Raw genomic sequence first — 20,290 nt, forward strand, 5'->3', positions numbered from 1 at the left:
TCAGGAGAACTAGGAAATAAAATAAAAGCCTTTGGCTAGACCACGTCCTTGTCACCCCTTCCCTGAGTGCTTTCTCTTCAGACTCCATTGTATTGTTCCATTAGTTATTTTATTTTCAGTCCTAAAATGTGTGCAGTCTTGCGTTTGGTTTTAACTTTGTTAATTGTTTGGGGGCAATTAAGGCAGGGTCCTTGGTTGTGAGAGGTCCCCACTGTTTTCACTCTGGGATGCTAGAGTCATGTTGTTTGGTGACCCCAATTTGGTCTTGGATTGACTGTTGGCCACTCTCTGGGCGCCCCAGGGTTTTCAGCATTTGGTGAAGGGAAGGTTTTTGGTTGAAACTTGGCTCTTCTGAGTTTTCAGCACTGGTATTTTGGCCACCCTCCAGATGCTCCGGGGTATTTGTGTTGATATTCCCTCTAGGATTCTGAGGGATATATGAGTTATAGCCCTCTCCCTAGGGGAGTATTGGTCTTGCCCTTTTCTGCCCTATAAGTTAGAAGTATTTTAATAGCAAGTTGCTAACCTCTTCCTGTGTGCTGTCTTCCAACTAGCTTGCTCAAGCCACTCTTGGTCAAAGGAATTGGGAGTTCTCAGGCCCCTGGCATAATGGAGAACCACCTACAATGGTAGAAAATTGGCCATGTGAGTACTTTTTTCAGTGTCTCTGCTACTGGATAGGTTCTCCAGCAGGTTAGGGCCTCTGAGGTCTCCCCTTGGGCAACACTGTTTACCTCTTCCGTTTCTCCCTTCCACAGTCCCTCCCTTCCATTTGTTTAGCCCACCTCTCTACCAACTGTTGCTCTCTGTGGCATTTAGGTTCAAAATCCAACTGCCCATTTGAAGCTCATAATCCACTTAAGGATTAAAGCTCATAAGCCCTAAGGAACTTGACTCAAACCCTTAGAAACCTTAGCCACCATCACAGGTCAGGCATGAAAGGGAATTCAAGTCCTTAGACTCTGGCAAATGTAATTCTCTATAAGAGACTAGCGTTGAATTATTTACTAGCTGAACAAGGAGTCTGTGAAGTTATTAGTAAAACCTGCTGCACATATATTAACAAATCTGGACAAGTTGAGATTAACATTCAAAAGATCTATGAGCAAGTTACCTGGTTACATAACCAGGGCACTGACTCCCAACTATATCTGGTCAACTATCAAAAGTACCTTCCAAGTCTCACCTGGTTTTTACGTCTCCTAGGACCTTTGATAGCTATCCTGTTACTATTCTTTGTCACTTCCTTGCTTAACCTCTTAGTAAAGTTTGCGTCTTCTGGATTACAAAACTTCCAGGTAAAGACAATGCTGGCAGAAGAATTCCAACCCATCCTGTCTACTGACCCAGATAATGAAAAAGTGTCCTGCCTCTGGGTCCCTTAGTTGAGTTACCCAGGTATTTTTACTCTTCCAGTGCTAGGCAGGGCCTATGCCCATAAGCTCAGCAGGCAACAGTGACAGAATACAGACCTCTGCCCTTCTACAGCACCCTTAAGACTAAGGAGGAATATGTAATCACTGAGGAGAGGATGAGGTAGGAGGTGGAACTTCACTCCAGAGGCAGGGCTCAGACACTGGACCAGATTGAGGATTAGCTAAAACAAAGCCAGAGCAAAAGCAACTTTCCAGATATACCCACCAGTGTACCATATCTATTTACCATGGCCATGGCAACACCTGGGGGTTACCTCCCTTTCCATGGCAATGACCTGATGACTCAAAACTTACTACCCCTTACCTAAAAAGTTCTGCATGAATCACTAATCTGATATCAAAGGAAATCTGGCTGTGCATGTGTGTGCTCTTACTATAGGTATCTGATACCTTGGCATCAACACAGAAACCCAGGACTGGGAGCAGGGACACATGTGGCACAGGGGGAAAATATACTGACTTCTGTCAGCCCAAAAGAGCAGGGCCTTATGGTGGCATGTGGTAAATGGGGCAGGTGACACCAACGGATTTAATGTGATTTTAAGCTGTGAACTGTGGAGAACTTTTTCCTATAGAAATAGTCATTATTGTGAAAATTCTGATTTGAATATTTCACCCATAAAAATAGTTGAACCATTACTTGGCTTAAAATATTTGAGTTAAACATTTTTGTTCCCACCATGACTTTGTGGCTTTCATTGGACCAACCCACCATTAACAGTAACAAAACTTAAATGAAATACATGAAACAGCTGCTTTAAGGCATGAGGGTAGCCTGTTCACACAGGATTTTCTGAGGTAGAATTCATGAGAAAGGGGAGAGTCAACGATGTATCACACTGGTTTTTCTTAAGCACTTGAAAATTAGCATGAAGGGAACATAAAGCCCCAGAAGATAGCCTACCTAGGTTGAAAAAAAATAAGCAGAAATTTTTGTTTTGTGCAAAATAGTGGGGCTTCTGCTTCTGGGTAGGATGCAGTGAATAAAGATGAAACAAATATAGGAAAAAAAAAAAAAAAAAAACGGATTCATTTAAATTGTAAGCTTTAAAGGCCAGAGAGGAAGACATAAGATTCCAAAAGTAAAAGAGCCTTTGTTAGGAGAAGTGAGAATATTAAATATTTACACACAGAACAGAAAGGTTCTTAAAGAAAAAAAAGCCCATGGCAGCAAAAATCTCTATGTTACGACACTTGTACCTGATTCTGGGAGATATTCGTGCAAATTTAACCACAATTATCCAGCACTGCCAATTTTTATTTAAATAGATTCATTTGTAATTAGTTCTATTTTTGCAATGTTAAATTTTGTAATATATTGCCTAAAGTTATCAATACTATATTATATACTTTAAAATTTGCTACAGGTTGTTATGTAAGTGGTTTTATCATAAAGAAAACAATGAAAAACGAGGGAAGCAACCTTTGGAGAGGATGAATGTGGCAAAGATGGTGGTGATGGCTTCATGGGCTTATCCTTATCTCTAAACTTATTAAGTTGTATACATTAAATAACAGCTTTTGTCAATTCACTTTGATAAAGTGGTTTAAAAACAAAAAGGCAAATTTATGCACCATAAGACTGTACTTTTAAAGTGAGTCTTTCATAATCCATGTTTGATTTAATCATTACCATGTACATATATACCATTAATATAGTTAGGACATATAATTTTGTGTTCTACATATATTAGTTCCATTGAATGTCACTGTCTTTTTGTTTTGAGCCAGAGTTGCACTTTTTTGCCCCGGCTGGAGTGCAGTAGCATGATCTTGGCTCACTGTAACCTCCGCCTCCTGGGTTCAAGTGATTCTCCTGCCTCAGCCTCCTGAATAGCTAGGACTACAGGCATACACCATCATGCCCAACTAATTTTGTATTTTTAGTAGACATGGGGTTTCACCATGTTGGCCAGGCTGGTGTCGAACTCCTGACCTCAAGTGATCCATCCATATCAGCCTCCCAAAGTGCTGGGATTACAGGTGTGACCCACCATGCCCGTCCCCATTTTCTAACTGACCCAAATCTACGTGTTTAAAACTGAATTAAAAACATAGAGTTTGGGCTGGGCACGGTGGCTCATGCCTGTAATCCCAGCACTTTGGGAGGCCGAGGCAGGCAGATCACAAGGTCAGGAGATTCAGACCATTCTGGCTAATACAGTGAAACCCCATCTCTACTAAAAATACAAAAAATTAGCCGGGTGTGGTGGCGGGTGCCTGTAGTCCCAGCTACTTGGGACGCTGAGGCAGAAGAATGGCATGAACCCAGGAGGTGGAGCTTGCAGTGAGCCGAGATCATGCCACTGCACTCCAGCCTGGGCGACAGAGCGAGACTGTTTAAAAAACAAACGAACAACAACAAAAAAAAAATTGGAGTTTAATCAACCTATTATTCAGCAACGACATTTAATGCTTGCATTTTTGACAGTACTAATTTAATCTTATTACTTCTTACACAATTCTGCATTCAATATTCCCAGGTTATTTCAGAATTGTACATTTCATCCCACATATTTTAAGTAGAAAGTCTGCTCAAAACCATAATTTTTTTCTCAAGCATGTGCTTGATGGCTTTATGTCTTGTCCCCCAGCTATACATCTCAATGGCTTTTTAGAGTTTTCTTCCCTGTCTTTTTTGACAGGAAAGCTGCCTGAAGGTTCTTCTACTATCATGTCAAGATTGTTTTCTCAGTGGAAAAATGCTGGTATTGACTAAGGAATGAGTAATTTACTGAGGACTGCCCTCCATTCATGTCACTGAGCGTTCTACACCATGTGAATTCTGATCTATTATAGAAGTGCTGCTGTATTAAGAAAATGATTTCTCACTGAATAATTTCTCTACTATGAATTTCTGGAATTGTGCAAGAGGCCTCATCCACCTAATAAAAATATTTTCACAAATTTCCTGTTTTTATCAGTTATCTGATAATGAATTTTCTTGCAGACACCAAAACTGGTGCTTAGCTGAATGACAGTGCACAGCAATTACAGACGTATGGTTGCTCGCCTGTCGATTTTACTCATTTGTTTAAAGGATGGCATTTTCACATTGACGACAGGTACAGAATTTTTGTGATGTGATTTCTCCTGTTTGTTTAACAGTTAGAGCTTTGGATGAAGACTCCTCCACATTCCTTTGATCTATAGTTTCATTCTCTCATAGTTTGTGCCATACAGCTTAAATACATATGGATTCTCCCTACTTTGGATTCATTTAGGTTGAGCAAAGTGGTGATTACAAATAAAGGCTTTTCCACACTGATTACAGACATAATGTTCCTGTAGTATGTCAGTCCTTGGGTGTATTTAGTGTTAACGCTATGGTTGATGACTCTTACATATTCATTACTTTTTTAGTGTGAGTTCTCTCATGTTGTCTAAGGTTAAAAAATTTACTAAAGGCTTTTCCACATAGAGGACATACATATGGTTTCTCTCCAGTGTGAACTCTTTTATGAAGTCTAAAGTTATAACTTCTATTGAAGGCTTTACCACATATATTGCATTCATATGGTTTCTCTCCCGTGTGAGTTCTCTCATGTCGTCTAAGGACAGAAGAGTGATTGAAGGCCTTTCCACATAGGTGGCATTCATATGGTTTTTCTCCAGTGTGAGTTCTCTCATGTCGTCTAAGGTCAGAAGATTCAGTGAAGGCTTTCCCACATACATGACACTCGTATGGTTTCTCCCCAGTGTGAATTCTCTCATGTCGTTTAAGCACAGAAGATTCAGTGAAGGCTTTCCCACATAGATGACATCCATGTGGTTTCTCTCCATTGTGACTTCGCTCATGTTGTCTAAGGTGAGAACAATGAGAGAAGGCTTTTCCACATAGATGACATTCATATGGTTTCTCTCCATTGTGAGTTCTTTCATGTTGTCTAAGGTAAGAACATTTACTGAAAGCCTTCCCACATAGATGGCATCCATATGGTTTATCTCCTAAGTGAGTTCGCTCATGTTTTCTAAGGTCAGAGCAATGAGTGAAGGCTTTCCCACATAGATGGCATACCTGTGCTTTCTCTCTAGTGTGAATCATCTCATGTCGTCTAAGGTTAGAACTTTTACTGAAGGCTTTCCCACATAGATGACATCCATATGGCTTCTCTCCAGTGTGAGTTCTCTCATGTTTTCGAAGATCAGAGCAATGAGTAAAGGCTTTCCCACATAGATGACATCCATGTGGTTTCTCTCCAGTGTGAATCATCTCATGTCGCCTAAGATTAGAATTTTTGCTGAAGGTTTTCCCACACACATGACATTCCAATGTTATCACTCTAGTGTGAGTCACACTGTGTGGTCTAAGGGCAGAGTTTTGGATAAAGGCATAATCAAATAGATGACCTTCATCTGATTTACATCTGGTGTGAATTTCCTTGTGTTGATTAAAGGATAACCAGTCACTGAAGGTTTTTCCAAACTTTTTGCTTACAAAGTGTTTCTTTCTCATGTAAGTAATCACATTTTGAGTCAATGCTGTATGTTCAGTGACATCTTCTCCTAAGTCATTACATAGAAAAGGATCCTCTTGAGTATGAGATCTCTGGTTTTTGGAAGGAAATGAAAGACTATTAAAGGTTTATCCACACTCATTCATTCATTACTTCATTCATTTCTCTACATACTAATTCTAGAGTAATCATTCAGTAGTAGATTCCAGTTACAATTGTTCCTGTATCAGTTATATAAACATGGTGCATTATCTAACTGCATGTAGAGAGTTTTTCTGTTGTAGCATCCCAACTGAAGAGCTATCTGACTAGTATTAAGACTTTATCCTGCCGGGCGCGGTGGCTCAAGCCTGTAATCCCAGCACTTTGGGAGGCCGAGACGGGCGGATCACGAGGTCAGGAGATCGAGACCATCCTGGCTAACATGGTGAAACCCCGTCTCTACTAAAAAATACAAAAAAAACCTAGCTGGGCGAGGTGGCAGGCGCCTGTAGTCCCGGCTACTAGGGAGGCTGAGGCAGGAGAATGGCGGGAACCCAGGAGGCGGAGCTTGCAGTGAGCTGAGATCCGGCCACAGCACTCCAGCCTGGGTGACAGAGCGAGACTCCGTCTCAAAAAAAAAAAAAAAAAAAGACTTTATCCTGTTTGAAAGTTTCAGCACATAGTAAAATTTATACAATTGTCCTGTTATAAGGCCTCATGTTATGGTTTTGATTTGAAGTTAATGTCTTCACTACATCCAAACTAACTAAAACTCTGCTGGGAGGGCTTTAAGTACAGTCAGGTACCTGTACCAAATTCCAAAGTTGTTCAATGTCCAGGTTTCTATATGGAAGAACAGGGTTCGCATCCATAAAGCTTACCTACCATTGTGCTGATGGTGGATGTGCCCTTCTGATAGGTATGTTGAATGAATGGTATCTCTTGATGTTTAATGTCACCTTCTCTACCTGAAATAAATTTTTTAAAAAAAGATGCTATACAGGCATTAGGGGAATAAAAATGTTAAATAGCTACAATGCCTATTTGAGTGTGTTTCAAATACACACAGACAGGGAAGGCATGTTAAATTAATGATACTTTAAGAAGAAGAGTATTATAGGAAATTGACTACTGACATTTTCAGCATATAAAAAAATAAAGAAGGCAAGTTAAGGAAGTAAAGGAAAGAAAAATTTTCAAAGAAGAGGACCATTATAAAGGGCTACTATGTAATAGTTTAACTCAAATAAGTACACAAATATCCCCTTTACAAAAGCCAAAGACAATGACAGAGATATACTTGAATAAAAATTGACACCTACAAAGTATAATGTCAATATCTGAGAAATGTTTCCCTCAGGCTTTTGCCTACATTTCAGAAACACTGCAAATTTAAGAAACCTTCCAGCTGGGCGTGGTAGCTCATGCCTGTAATCCCAGCACTCTGGGAGGCCGAGGTGGATGGATTTCCTGAGGTCAGGAGTTTGAGACCAGCCTGGCCAACATGTTGAAACCCTGTCTCTACTAAAAATAGAAAACAATTAGCTGGGCATGGTGGTGTACACCTGTAGTCCTAGCTACTCAGGAGGCTGAGGCAGGAGAATCACTTGAATCTGGGAGGCAGAGGTTGCAGTGAGCCGAGATCGTGCCACTGCACTCCAGTCTGGGTGACAGAACAAGATTCTGTCTAAAAAAAAGGAAAAAAGAAATCTTCCTTTGGCAACTGTTGGGGCCTACTCACTCACTGGCCATGTTTCTCCTCCTCCTATTGAGCACTGCTTCTTAGAGCTCACCTTGCAGTAAGCTCATTCCTTGAAAGTTGAAAGTTTCTCTACATGCTGCAAATGAGAAAGCACAACTGATTTGCAGAGCTGTTTGCCTGTTTATGGGAAAAAGATACATGGATTTTGAGTTCTGTGCTGACAAATGTACAAGGTTATCAGGTACAGGGTAGGCTACTGGGAAGGATAAGTTAGCCACTGAAGGTCAGCCTGGGAAGATTACCTTGAAGACAACACTGACAGTCCTTTATGAGCAAAAGGAAAACTCTTGAACTTGTTCCCAGACATAAAAGACCAATAATTGCTGATGGTCATGCCTCACTTCAAATACTGATTGCAGAATCCTCAGTATTTTCACTTATTGCAGTGAAAATCCTCAGTATTTTCACTCAGTATTTTCCCTGTATTTTCTCACAGTGAGAAATTACAAGTTGTCATAGTGTTTGACATTATATTAAAAAATAATGCAATAAATACTAGCTCCACCAGAACAATCTAGGTTCTGTGCAGAACAGTCCCTATGATAGAACAATTACTTTAAAGAAATCAATACATTTATTTATGCATTCAAAAGCAGTGAATTTTCATAACTTTTCTGAGTTTGGGAGATTGAAGAGCAAGAAGGATGTGAAATTGTGGTCAAAAAGATGACATTCTAGAGAGAGGACAAATCAATATAAGTGAAAAGGAAATAAATGGCTGTCAGGTAATTGTGAGAGTTATGAAAGGATCAAGGCAGAGGTTGAAGTGACAGATGAGAAAGCTGTTCTAGAAACATGTAGAATGAATGAATGAATCAGTGAAAAACAGGTGAGTGAATGAATACATATATACATACATACATAATAAATATAAAGAGACTTACCAATAGAGACCAGATGACTGATGTTCTCCAACATCACATCTTGAAACAGCTTTCTCTGGGATGTGTCCAGCAGGGCCCACTCTTCCCGAGTGAAGTCTACAACTATATCCTCGAAGGTCATGGAATCCTAAAACATTATGGACATTCTACTGCAAACAGGGCTATCTCTGCCAGTGTTCAGTGGAGCAAGATAAAGTGACTGTCCTAAGGAAGTGTGGGTGGTATGAAAGAAAACTCAAACAGTGTTTGGGGTTCTTGTCACATTGCTTTAAATCTGAACTGGGAATCTGGCTTTCAGATACACTAAAGACATAAAACTTCACATAGAGAAATATCACATGATATAACCTGAAGATTTCCTAATAGACTTCTAAGTATAACTTCCAGATACTAATTATGAAATCTTGACTTGTAAATTTAGAACTAAAATTCTCCTCTCCACCACCTTCAAGAAAATCCATAAGCCAGGCGCGGTGGCTCACGCCTGTAATCCCAGCACTTTGGGAGGTGGAGGCGGGCGGATCACGAGGTCAGGAGATCGAGACCATCCTGGCTAACATGGTGAAAACCCCGTCTCTACTAAAAATACAAAAAATCAGCTGGGTGAGGTGGTGGGTGCCTGTACTCCCAGCTACTCAGGAGGCTGAGCCAGGAGAATGGCGTGAACCCGGGAGGCGGAGGTTGCCGTGAGCCGAGATCACACCACTGCACTCCAGCCTGGGTGACAGAGCAAGACTCCGTCTCAAAAAAAAAAAAAAAAAAAAAGAAAATCCATAGACTCACTACAAGGGAGGCAGTATCCACAATTTGTCACATTTTAATCAATACTTTAATTAGATATTCCACTACAGCACCTCAGTGTCCTCATGAATAAAGACCTGTTATGAGTTCAAAAAGATCCAGTGAGATAATATGTAAAGTGGTTCCTATCTATCATTTTTTAGATACAAGCCACAAATACATTATTCATGAAATGACTGAGAACACTCAGTTGAGTGAACAACTTTCATACAGAACTTGGTAGCAGCAGATGCAGCCTCTTATCTCTACACAACTCAGGTATTCACTGTTAATGGATAAGGATGAATGGCTCAGCAGCACAAGCCAGGGGCTCTAAGACTTCAGTACTGAAAGATGGTCTCATCCTGCCACTTCCCATGGTCTGAGGACTTCCTTTCTCAGTTTTATCTGGGACCTCCAAACACCAGGTGATATCGTTTAGCTCTGCAACCCCACCCAAATCTCATCTTGAATTGTAATCCCCACATGTTGGGGGAGGGGCCTGGTGGGAGGTGATTGAATAATGGGGGTGAACTTCCCCTTGCTGTTCTCATGCTAGTAAGATCTCAGAAGATCTGCTGATTTAACAGTGTGTGGCATTTTCTGATTTGGTATCTCTCTCCTGCTGCCTTATGAAGAAGGTGCTTGCTTCCCCTTCCGCCATGATTGTAAGTTTCTGGAGGCCTCCCAGTCATGCTTCCTGTTAAGCCTGCAGAACTGTCAGTCAGTTAAACTTCTTTTCTTCATGAATTACCCACTCTCAGGTAGTTCTTTATAGTGGTGTGAAAACCAACTATTATGCACTAGGTACGATTCTCTTTTGTTTCTTCATGTTGTCTCTAGATTTACGGGTTAAAAAAAATCCTTTGATTATCCTGGTCTCTCCACTTCAAAAATTTCCTCAGAGTTTTAAATTTACTCTGTTTCCTATACTCCATCACTTAATGCACAACCAAAATTAAAGAAACAACACTTCAGTTGCTTCCAGTTATCAAATTTGATCAGAGGTTCATTTGGGGACAAGGATAATAAGAATTTTAATTTTGTTTTCTAAGTTTTCAAAAGCACACATTTATTCTCTCAAGACATTAAGATTTTTAGAAAGGAAAAATAAATGAATAATTCCTCATTGTCTCCTCTGTCCTAATCCTATCTGCTTTCCCTTCATGTTAAACAGCCCTCCCCTAACACCTGAAACACTAGACTAACTGAGCTTGCCTGGGAAAACATCTGCCTTTGTAAGGGCTATAATCTTCTGCTCTCACTTATTTTCACTGCCTATCCGCATATACTCCCAAGCCCACTCCTGCCAATAACATGGGTAATGAGTGAATTTATTTCCCCAACAAGGCCATGAGAGGCTGGTAATGAATGAATGATTTCCCCGAGACTGGATGAGAGAAACAAAATCCTCTCACATCTTTTCTGAGAATACGCAACCTTAGTAGAGGCTGCAATGAGTGTACTGTTGAAAGGAGATTACTTCTTGATGACTCTTTGAGCCAATGGAACCATTCCAAGCCCTGGGAAATCTTAATTGGAGCTTGGATCCTTGAATGCACTTAGAACATCTATGTTAATAGGATGAATCTGCCCTTAGGCTGGTAGCAGGGGTACAAATTTCAGTAGAAAGAAGAATTTCCCACTCACCAGTGATGGCATTGTACTAGCTCAGCCACCAAATGTATTCCTCTGGGTTTTCACTCACACCATCCAAGCACTAAGAAGACAATTCTGAGAAAAACAAAAAACAAAACAAAATAAAACAAAAAAACCATGACACTCCAGTTTTGCTTCTAACATCTGTCCCAAAGCCATTAGCCCCAGTCCAACCAACAAGCACATGCAGTGGGTGGGGGATGGGTTGGGTTGGTGGTTCTCCTCTTCCAGGGTCAGAAGAAGAGAATGACTATTGTTGCTAATAAATATATAAATATTTTGATTTTAGACCTAGAAATGTGAAAATCATGGAGTTTCATATGCTACCTAGCCCATGGAATTCTGAAATGTTCAATTCCCTCTATGATTCCAAATTCTAAGAATCCCTGAATCATGCAGATGTGGTCTCCACCTACAGATAAATCCTGGAATTTCTCAGATTTAATTATTCTTGGTTTGTGTGCTTGCAGGCTTTCTCCGCGCATCTCACCCCTCATGAGCCTCCCTCCATTCCTTCTCCCTTCTGCTGGTCCTCTGTATACACTTCTACTGAATGATTCTGTCTCTTCCACGTGAGGCTTCTAGAAATACCACTCCCTGAAGTCTGACCTTTAGATAAATTCAGCATGAATTTATCTACCAAGCAGCTTCAAATTTCATTTTATGATGGTGGATACCTTAAAAGACACACTTTACAAGTGACATACCTTATAAGAAATGCTAAAGGGAGTTCCTCAAGTTGAAATGAAAGGACACTAACAACATGAATATATGAACATGTATGTGACATTGTTATTTATAAGAAATAGTTTGGTTTTCATCCCCAGTTCCTGGCACACAGTCCCCCAAACGCTTGTGATTTCCTAAGTAATAAAGTTGCTAGGAGAAGCTTTTGTTCTTTTTGGTCCTTGACCCTGGTTCCCAATACAGAGCTCGTAATGCATTGGAACTTCATGGGTGATAGGAGTGTCTTTTGTTCTAACAAAACAATTATTATTGGGCTATAGGATAGGGGGTGATTACCTGAAAGACCAAGACATGATTATAAGCTTGGAACATACAGTCCCACCCCCTATCCTCTGGTAAAGGGCAGAGGCTGGAGATCGAGTTGATAACAATTATGCCTACTAGATGAACACTTTGTAAAAATCCCTAAATGATGGGATTCAAAGAGCTTCTGGATGAGTGAAGAGCCATCCACATGCTGAAAGAATGGTACATCCCAACTGCTTGGAGACAGACCTCCTGAAACTAAGACCCTTCCAAAACTTGCTGTATGTAACTCTTTAGCTGGCTGTTCATTTGTAATATTTAAAATGCCCTTTGTAATAAATCAGCTAAGCAAACTGTTTTCCTGGGTTCTGTGAGCTACTAAACCCTAGCAAATCTAACATAAAAAGGAGTTCTTGCCGGGCATGGTGGCTCATGCCTGTAATCCCAGCACTTTGGGAGGCCAAGGCGGGAGGATCACCTGAGGTCAGAAGTTCAAAACCAGCCTGGCCAACATGGTGAAGCCCCCTCTCTACTAAAAATATGAAAGTTAGCTGGGCGTGGTGGCAGGCACCTGTAATCCCAGCTATTTCGGAAGCTGAGGTATGGGAATCGCTTGAAACTGGAAGGTGGAGGGTGCAATGAGCTGAGATCACACCACTGCACTCCAGTCTGGGTGATAGAGCAAGACTCTGCCTTGCGGGGGGGGGGGGGGGGGGCGGGGCGGGGGCGGGGCGGGGAAGGAGTTCTTAGGAACCTCCAATTTTTAGCAAAGTCAGACAGAGGTTCTTCACTTTTTAAAAGATTCTTTTTCTTTTTGCTCTTCTGATTGAATAATTTCAAATAACCAGTCTTTGAGTTCACTGGTTATTCCTTCTGCTTGATCAAGTCAGCTCTTGAAACCCTGTATTGATCTAGTTCAGTTACTGTGTTCTTCAGCCCCAGAATCTACATTTCTTTTATTATGGTTTCTCTTTGTTGATATTCTCATGTTGTTCATGTATTCTTTTCCAGATTTTACTTGTCTATCAGTGTTGTCTCACAGCTCATTGAGCTCCTTTAAGGCAATTTATCTTTAATTCTTATCAGGAAATTCAGAAACCTCCATTTCTTTTTCTTTTTTTTTTAGCGGAGTTTCACTCTTGTTGTCCAGGCTGTAGTGCAATAGCACAATACCAGCTCACTGCAACCTCCATCTCCTGGGTTCAAGCAGTTCTCCTGCTTCAGCCTCCTGAGTAGCTGGGATTACAGGTGCCCATCACCATGCCCAGCTAATTTTTTTTCCTTGTATTTTTAGTGGAGCTGGGGTTTCACCATGTTGGCAAAGCTGATTTTGAACTCCTGGCCTCAAGTGATCTGCCTACCTCATCCTCCCAAAGTGCTTTGATTACAAGTGTGCACTGCACCCAGCCAAAAACCTGTATTTCTTTATGGTCAATTATTGTAGATTTATTTTGTTCCTTCAGTAGGGTCACAGCTCCTTGATTTTTCAAGGTTGTGCAATATCTCCCAGTCTCACAGAGCTGTGCCAGTTGCTATAAGATGCCCTGTATTTCTCCTTAGAGCTGTGCTCTGATAGCCTGGGACACTAAATGCATACTTCATTACTCTCCTTTCCTCCACTAGTCTCACATATTCTCCTGGGGGAGAAGTCTAAGGGGTCTGTGCCTTCTACCAGTCTCACAGAACCATGGGGGTCACCATAAACCTCCATACAAGCCTCCTCAAAATTCTCTACTTTGGCTTAGGAGTATGGGAATCACAGTGCAGACAATGGAGGTATAAGAAAGACATCCAAGACCCCTATGAGCTTCTAAATCTCTACAGGCATCAGTAAAGGTGGGTGCTAGACTGTAAGGCATGGCCATCCTCATGGGCAATCTCAGGATTCTCTAAGCCCTCCAAGGAGCCCAGCAATGGCTTATGTGGGCCTGGGCCACCCCTGCCAGCAGGGAGTAGTACTAAGGATGAGATCCACCAATGGCCACAGCTGAGTTATGCCAAATGAGATGTCCAGACCTCACAGTGCCTAGGAGGACGGATGGCAGAAGCTCAGCCAGGCCACGGAGATTAAAACAGTGCTAGGGGCTTAATGTATGTTTTTAGTGGGTCTGCCACATGTCGAGTTTGGATCTGGAGTCCAGCCGATAATCCTAGCAAAAATTAAACACCAAATATGATATTCAAAAAAGTGTATGTGGCTAAAAACATATGTTGGAAATACACATAACTAGGAACATCTAGATTCAAAGAGAAATTGCTAATTCCATAAATATGATAGAGGAATTTAATAACAAGATCACACTTACATAAATAATAAATATAAACTCTATATTTTTCTGAGTTCTAAAGACTTTGTTTTTTCCATCTCAGTACACTAGTGGGTATATGTCACCAGTAAAATCAAAGGAGTATTCCAATTACATTCATGATATTAGTAAGTGTGATAAATAAAAGTAGCCAGAACCATAGAATTGGGGCTACAGCTATGATCTTCAAGGAACGTAAAACTTTAAAAACACTCATAAACCAAGATAAAGAAAAATAAAACAGGAGTTAGTTACTTGACTTTCCAAATTGTTACAAATGCAGTACATATTAATAAAAGTTAAAAAGTTAAAAGAATTTAATAAATAATAAAATAATGTAATGAATGAACAGATTTGACAGAAATCAATTAAAAAGTTTTGAGAGCAAGATCACGAAACTGAAAAGACCCATGGTGGAAAGAAAAAACACAGGTAAATAAAAGAGACTGTATTTATTTAAAAGTAGTAATTTAAAATCTAAGAAATCAGAACAATTGTATTCTAACATGAATATATGATACATTGATTAATTTCCATGAAAATAGAGTTAAAACTTTCCCTCAGTAATCAGCAGAAAAATATGACAGCTAATTTTAATATTTAAGTTATACATCAGAGTTTAACTGTAAAAGTGACTTGTGAGAGTTATCACATGTCAAATCACTTCTACCTCCTTTGTAATGTAAATGCTTTTGAAGGAGAAAAATAAGCCTGTCCTCATTAGTGTATTATGCTAATCAAAATGAACATAAATGCAACAATAACTAGAATTTTAACCAACAATTTTCATTAATTATATTTGCAAAAATTATTAATACACTTTTAGCCATTTGGCTATTTATTTTGGTCACCTGGCCATCACTAGTATGGTTAAATAATGCCAGAGCATTGTAAAGTGGAGTTAATTACAATAATAAAAGGATAATTCCATACTAGAAAACGTATTACTTTCACATAGTAATTTTAAAGATTAAAAACAATCACATCAACAAACGTTTGAAAAAACATTTTCAAATAATTTAAATCTTTAAAAATAATTTAAAATCTTTAAAAATCATATCAAATTGTGGGGACTAATTATTCTTAATCAATAAAATCTCAACTATATATTCAAGAGTTAACAAAAGGACCATTTCCACTAAAGGTAAGGCTGGAATAAGGAGGCTGGCTGGGGCTGATGCCATTCACCACTGCACATGATGCCTGAGGTGGGACCAAAACAAGAGGGAAAAGGAGAGGGACTACAAAAATGGAGTCAAAGACATGAAACTGTAGTTATTCTCAGATGATGTGACTGTAAACTTGAAAAAGTAGAATCAATTCTAATTATCAATACTAACAAGAACATTTAAAAAGTGGGCAAAACTATTCTGAATATGCTGAAATCAGTATTTCCTGTTTAGTAACATTAATCTTAAAGCAAACACACAAAATCAGTCTCTATTTACAATAGCAAAATATTATGAGGAACATTTGAAATAAATTTGTAGGCCCATGTAAAGAAATTTTAAAACTTAATGAGGACATTAAAATGACATGAATAAAGCCTGAAAATAATATTATTAGATTGGAGGACACAGTGACATAAAACCCCAGTGACTGCAGACTCAAGGCAACCTAGACTTAAAAGTCACATGTAGTCTTTCACATGTAAAAAATGAGAATTAGTCTAAAAGCCAATTTTGTCTAAATTTTGATTTTTGGTGAGGATATAGTCAAAATAGTTGTGAAAAGAAAAAAATATGTCAAATTTCATGTAAATCTATGTTATTTGGAAATTTAAAATAAGTCATATAAATATTCATAATATTAAACAATATCATAAGTGGACTCAATAAAACATAATATTTTATCATATAAAATAGGTCCTGCCTTCCTGAGGAAAACATAAAATCAAAGGGCATGAAGGAAGTATTTTGGTTTCGCTGCAGAAACATAATAAGACACCTAAGTGTGTATTTGTGTGTGTGTACATACAATTAAACTACAAAATATAAAATAGCATCTAAAATACATCAAAAATGAGTCATGCAGAAAAATTCATTTTACACATACATCTATAAAATAATAAAATGTATTCAGCCTCACAATTACTTTGTGAACTGGAAATAATAATGAACTGTCATTTTATCCAAATCTACAAAAAACATACATACAGTATCAAGTTCTGGTTAAAGTAGTAGATGAACTTTATGTGGTAGTTAAGAGTATCTACACAGTTTGTGGGCTGCATCTTGCTATCATATATTACAATATAAAACGTACCATTTATTTACTCTGCGATCAAACCCCCAAGTTACCCCAAGTGGAGGAACCCTCAGACATTTGCAGATAAGTCAGTGTGCTAGTAAGCAGCATTCTTTACAAATCTATGAACATCAAGGTCTCCTTGGAACAGACATGCTGTGAACAATTTCTAAAATACCCTCCTGTGAGACACTTAGGTTGATTCCAGTCTTAAAGCAATTACTGAATAAAACACACTCCATCGTGTGGATGAAATGCTACCTTAATTTGTCATAGCTATCATTTTCTAAACTCTTCCTTCTAATCCAAATCATTAATATTTTGAGGCTAGATCAATACTGATTCATTGTTTTAAGCTTCAAATGCATTATACAATAGGGCAGAACAAATTTTCTCTCATTAATCTTCTTTTCCAGGATTTGTCAGGTATTCCCAGCATTAATTCACTACTAATATGCACAGTGTTTCTAATCACGGTCAACAAGATCTGACAGTGCATCATCCCTAAACGATCTATACTTGCCTCACTGACATTATGTGGCCCACTTCCACACCATGTCTGGGTGTGAAGGCCTTCCTATATGATCCTCCGAATGGAACTTCACAAGTTCGAAATCACTGGGTCACAGTGTGATGCTGTGAAGATGGGATGAAGTTAAGGGAAGGCTTTGGGTGAGTTAGGAAATGTGTTAGGCAGGGTCAGAGATTATGAAATCCTAAAAACAACATTTAAGGAGGGAGATGACAAAACAATCAATGAATAATATGACTTTTTCCAGTGAAAGTGTCATATCTAATTGTTCTCCATTTTTCTTCTCTGAGCTTCTTTCTAAGGCAAGATGTGTCTTGAGAAGTCCCTGCTGAATGTTAGGAACATGCATTTCAGGACTTCCCATCGACATACCCTCTTTCTTTACCACAACCACATATATGGGGGCATAACTCAACATGTGAAAAAGACAATCTTCTGCTTTTCACTGAACCTCCAGGAATTCGGGACAATCAACTTCTACGTGGAGACCAACAGGTGAGTTTTTCTGCCCCTTCCTTCATAACACCCTTCTTCCCTAGTAAAGTCCACACACATCCTTACATGGCAGCTGTGGGTATATGAACTGGTCTGATCCCTTTTAGTCACAGAGCCTGAAGTATCTGCTAGTACCTGCTGAACACAGTGTCATGGGTGTGAATGGGCAATGCTTTTTCTTTCTCTGGTTCCTGCTGAAGTCTCTGCTAGTACCTGCTGAGCACAGGGTCATGGGTGAGAATGGGCAATGCTTTTTCTTTCTCCGGTTCCTGAGCTTCCCAAGCTCTCTCTCACTTCTGGATCCTGAATACCCAAATCTTATTGCCCTTTCTCCTCCAAGCTTCCTTCCCGGAACCAACACCTCCTCCTCATTAGAAAGACACCTTTGTTCTGTGCTTACTTTAAAAAGTCTTGCTCTCTCCCTATCCACTGCCTTATGTCACTATGTGTATGTCTTGGGGCAGGTGGAAAGGTGAACAGAAGCCAGTAAACAGTAACCAGCACCAGCTTAACAGGAATGACATGATCTGGATGCGATAGTGGCAGTTTTCCCTTAACATCCCTGCCCCCTAAAGATTTGAGATCAAATTTCACACTCTTAAGTAACAGCAATTTGTCTTTCACGGTTTTAATCATATTGACTAAAAGCATTTGTCTTTTCCAGAACATCACATTAAGTCATCCAAAAATATAAAAAGTAAAAAGATGTAATTATTGGCAATGAAAAACATAAAAGGTGAGCTTTCGAAATATCTTTGAGCAATTTATTCATTATGAACACATGGAATCTGTTGGAACAAAGTTCTAGGACAATTCAGCCCATCCTTCAATAATTGCAAAAAACAGCACAAAGAAAACTTGATACTTATACTTAGTTGGAAATTTTATCCTAGAGTCATTAAATACAGAGATCATATAAAGGAATAGAGGAAGACGTTGAAAACTAAACTAACTCAAATCATCAATATTCTTACAAAGTGCACACTGAATTAATGTAAAAGTATTTACCAAACAAAAAGTATTTTCAATACATAATTAAGACTGAAAAGTATTGAGGCCTCATAAACTGAACCTGACACAACAAATTTAAAAGGGAAACTAATTTGGAAATCAGAAAACCATCTAAGGAATTTGAGAATTAGGCTTCTGTTGCCCCGTCTGCTACTGACGGTCAGGGCCCCCTCATTGTATTCTGTCCTCCACATCTCTGCTGAATCCCGTTTTGTCTATTTCCATTTACCCCACTACTACTTGCTCAGGTCACTCTCCTTCATTTTCTCAGTGTTTGTTCAAATTCCTCAGACCCATCCACTTCCCATCTAAATTTCCCTCCCCTTTTGTCCGTCGCTGGCCCTACCTCCCTCTTCTTTTGTTTTCTCCTCACTTTCCTGCCCCACCTCGACATCCACAGCGATGCAGTGAAGAAGCCCCTGCCAAGGAAGAGCCCACTTCTCAGTGGGACACCGGGAAGGTCACCGCTAGTGGGAGGTGACTGTCAGAAGGACGCGGGCTGTCACAGGATTGGGCAGGTCCCTTACCCCAGGCCCGGACTCAGCGTCCTGTCTGAAGCGGTCACCCCGAAGCGGGGGGTTTGCGGAGACGTAGGGCCTGGCGGAGGGAAGGATGGGGAGGCATCTCAGGGAGGACTGGCGTCTGCCAAATCCCAGGGCTGCCCTGAGCGGCCAAGAGGGGCAAGGGTGGGGACGACGGGAGACAAGCCACATGCCGAATGGGGACCTGACGCGGCGCGCGATAGGATGGGCGAACGGTGAAGAGAACTAGGGTCGAAGGGTCTGGGACAGGGGCGACCTCAGTGACGGAACCGGACACAGACGCAGATCTGGCAGCTGAGCGACAGGCTTCGGAGCATTTCAGGGCGTCGCGGGGCTCCCCGCCGACAGTGGGGCTGTTGCCGAGCCTGTGACGTCCGCGGAGACCCACAGACCCCGGGTATGGAGGATGGCGCAGGAAGGGGACTGCGTGGCTGGGTTTGGCCAGAAAAAGCGGAGGGCACTCACCCGAGCGGACCTTGGCTCCGGAGAATCCGTTTCCGGGTCAACAAAAGACGTCGCGCGAAGGGCGGAGCCAGTACGTGCCGGGCGGGGTGGGGTGAGGCAGACAAAAAGGCGGGGCCGGGCCGGGGCGGGGTCTCGGGCAGGCGCAGGGCGCATTCCGAGCTCCCGCCCCCGCCGCGTGCGTTTCTGACCCTGCCAGTTTTTCCCCTGGGCTGAAAGCGCGTGTCTGCGTCCGGTTCTGTTTGAGTGCGTTCGGTGCATCGTGGGGGCGCACTGCTTCCAACTTCCTGTTAGGTAAGAGGCGCGTGAGCCTCTTGTGCCGGGGGCGGTGCTGCTGCCTAGTCGGCGCGGCGGGGACGCGAGTCCGTACGTGCCGACGGGAGCGAGAGGGGGTGGGGACCCTCGCGATCCCGCACTCCGCCTCTGGGTAGCAGCGTCTTCGGCCCCACACGGTGTGACGCGCGCTAGGGCTCCGCGTTAGCGTGGAGTCAGAGGCGTAGCAGCCGTTGGGCCCAGGGCCGGAGGGGCCTGGACCGGGCAGGGTCCTGCCCTGGACACCGCGCCGGCGGCTCCTCCGCACGGGTACATTGCGTTCCTATTTCAACCTGTCCTGCACCGCATCTGAGATGATTTATAAATTCGGTACCTTTGGGACAGGCGTGGATGATCTGCCGTAATTTGCTTCCGTTATTTCTAAATGTATTGTAATACCACTATCTAAAAGTATTTTTTATTTGAAATA

General features: G+C 41.0%; 1 protein-coding gene across 1 annotated transcript; it reads right to left on the bottom strand.

The window, feature by feature from the left end:
* Positions 1-3,800: 3,800 nt before the first annotated feature.
* LOC105491911 (zinc finger protein 596) lies at positions 3,801-19,544 on the bottom strand. Its single transcript, XM_011758651.3, is given in 7 exon segments — positions 3,801-5,985; positions 6,761-6,843; positions 7,669-7,690; positions 7,693-7,754; positions 8,522-8,648; positions 10,952-11,035; positions 19,343-19,544. Coding segments are annotated over 6 exon segments (1,515 nt in total). The 5' UTR covers positions 10,964-11,035; positions 19,343-19,544; the 3' UTR covers positions 3,801-4,776.
* Positions 19,545-20,290: the final 746 nt, after the last annotated feature.

Source organism: Macaca nemestrina, chromosome 8 (assembly GCF_043159975.1).
Source record: "Macaca nemestrina isolate mMacNem1 chromosome 8, mMacNem.hap1, whole genome shotgun sequence".
Taxonomy (NCBI): Eukaryota; Metazoa; Chordata; class Mammalia; order Primates; family Cercopithecidae; genus Macaca; species Macaca nemestrina.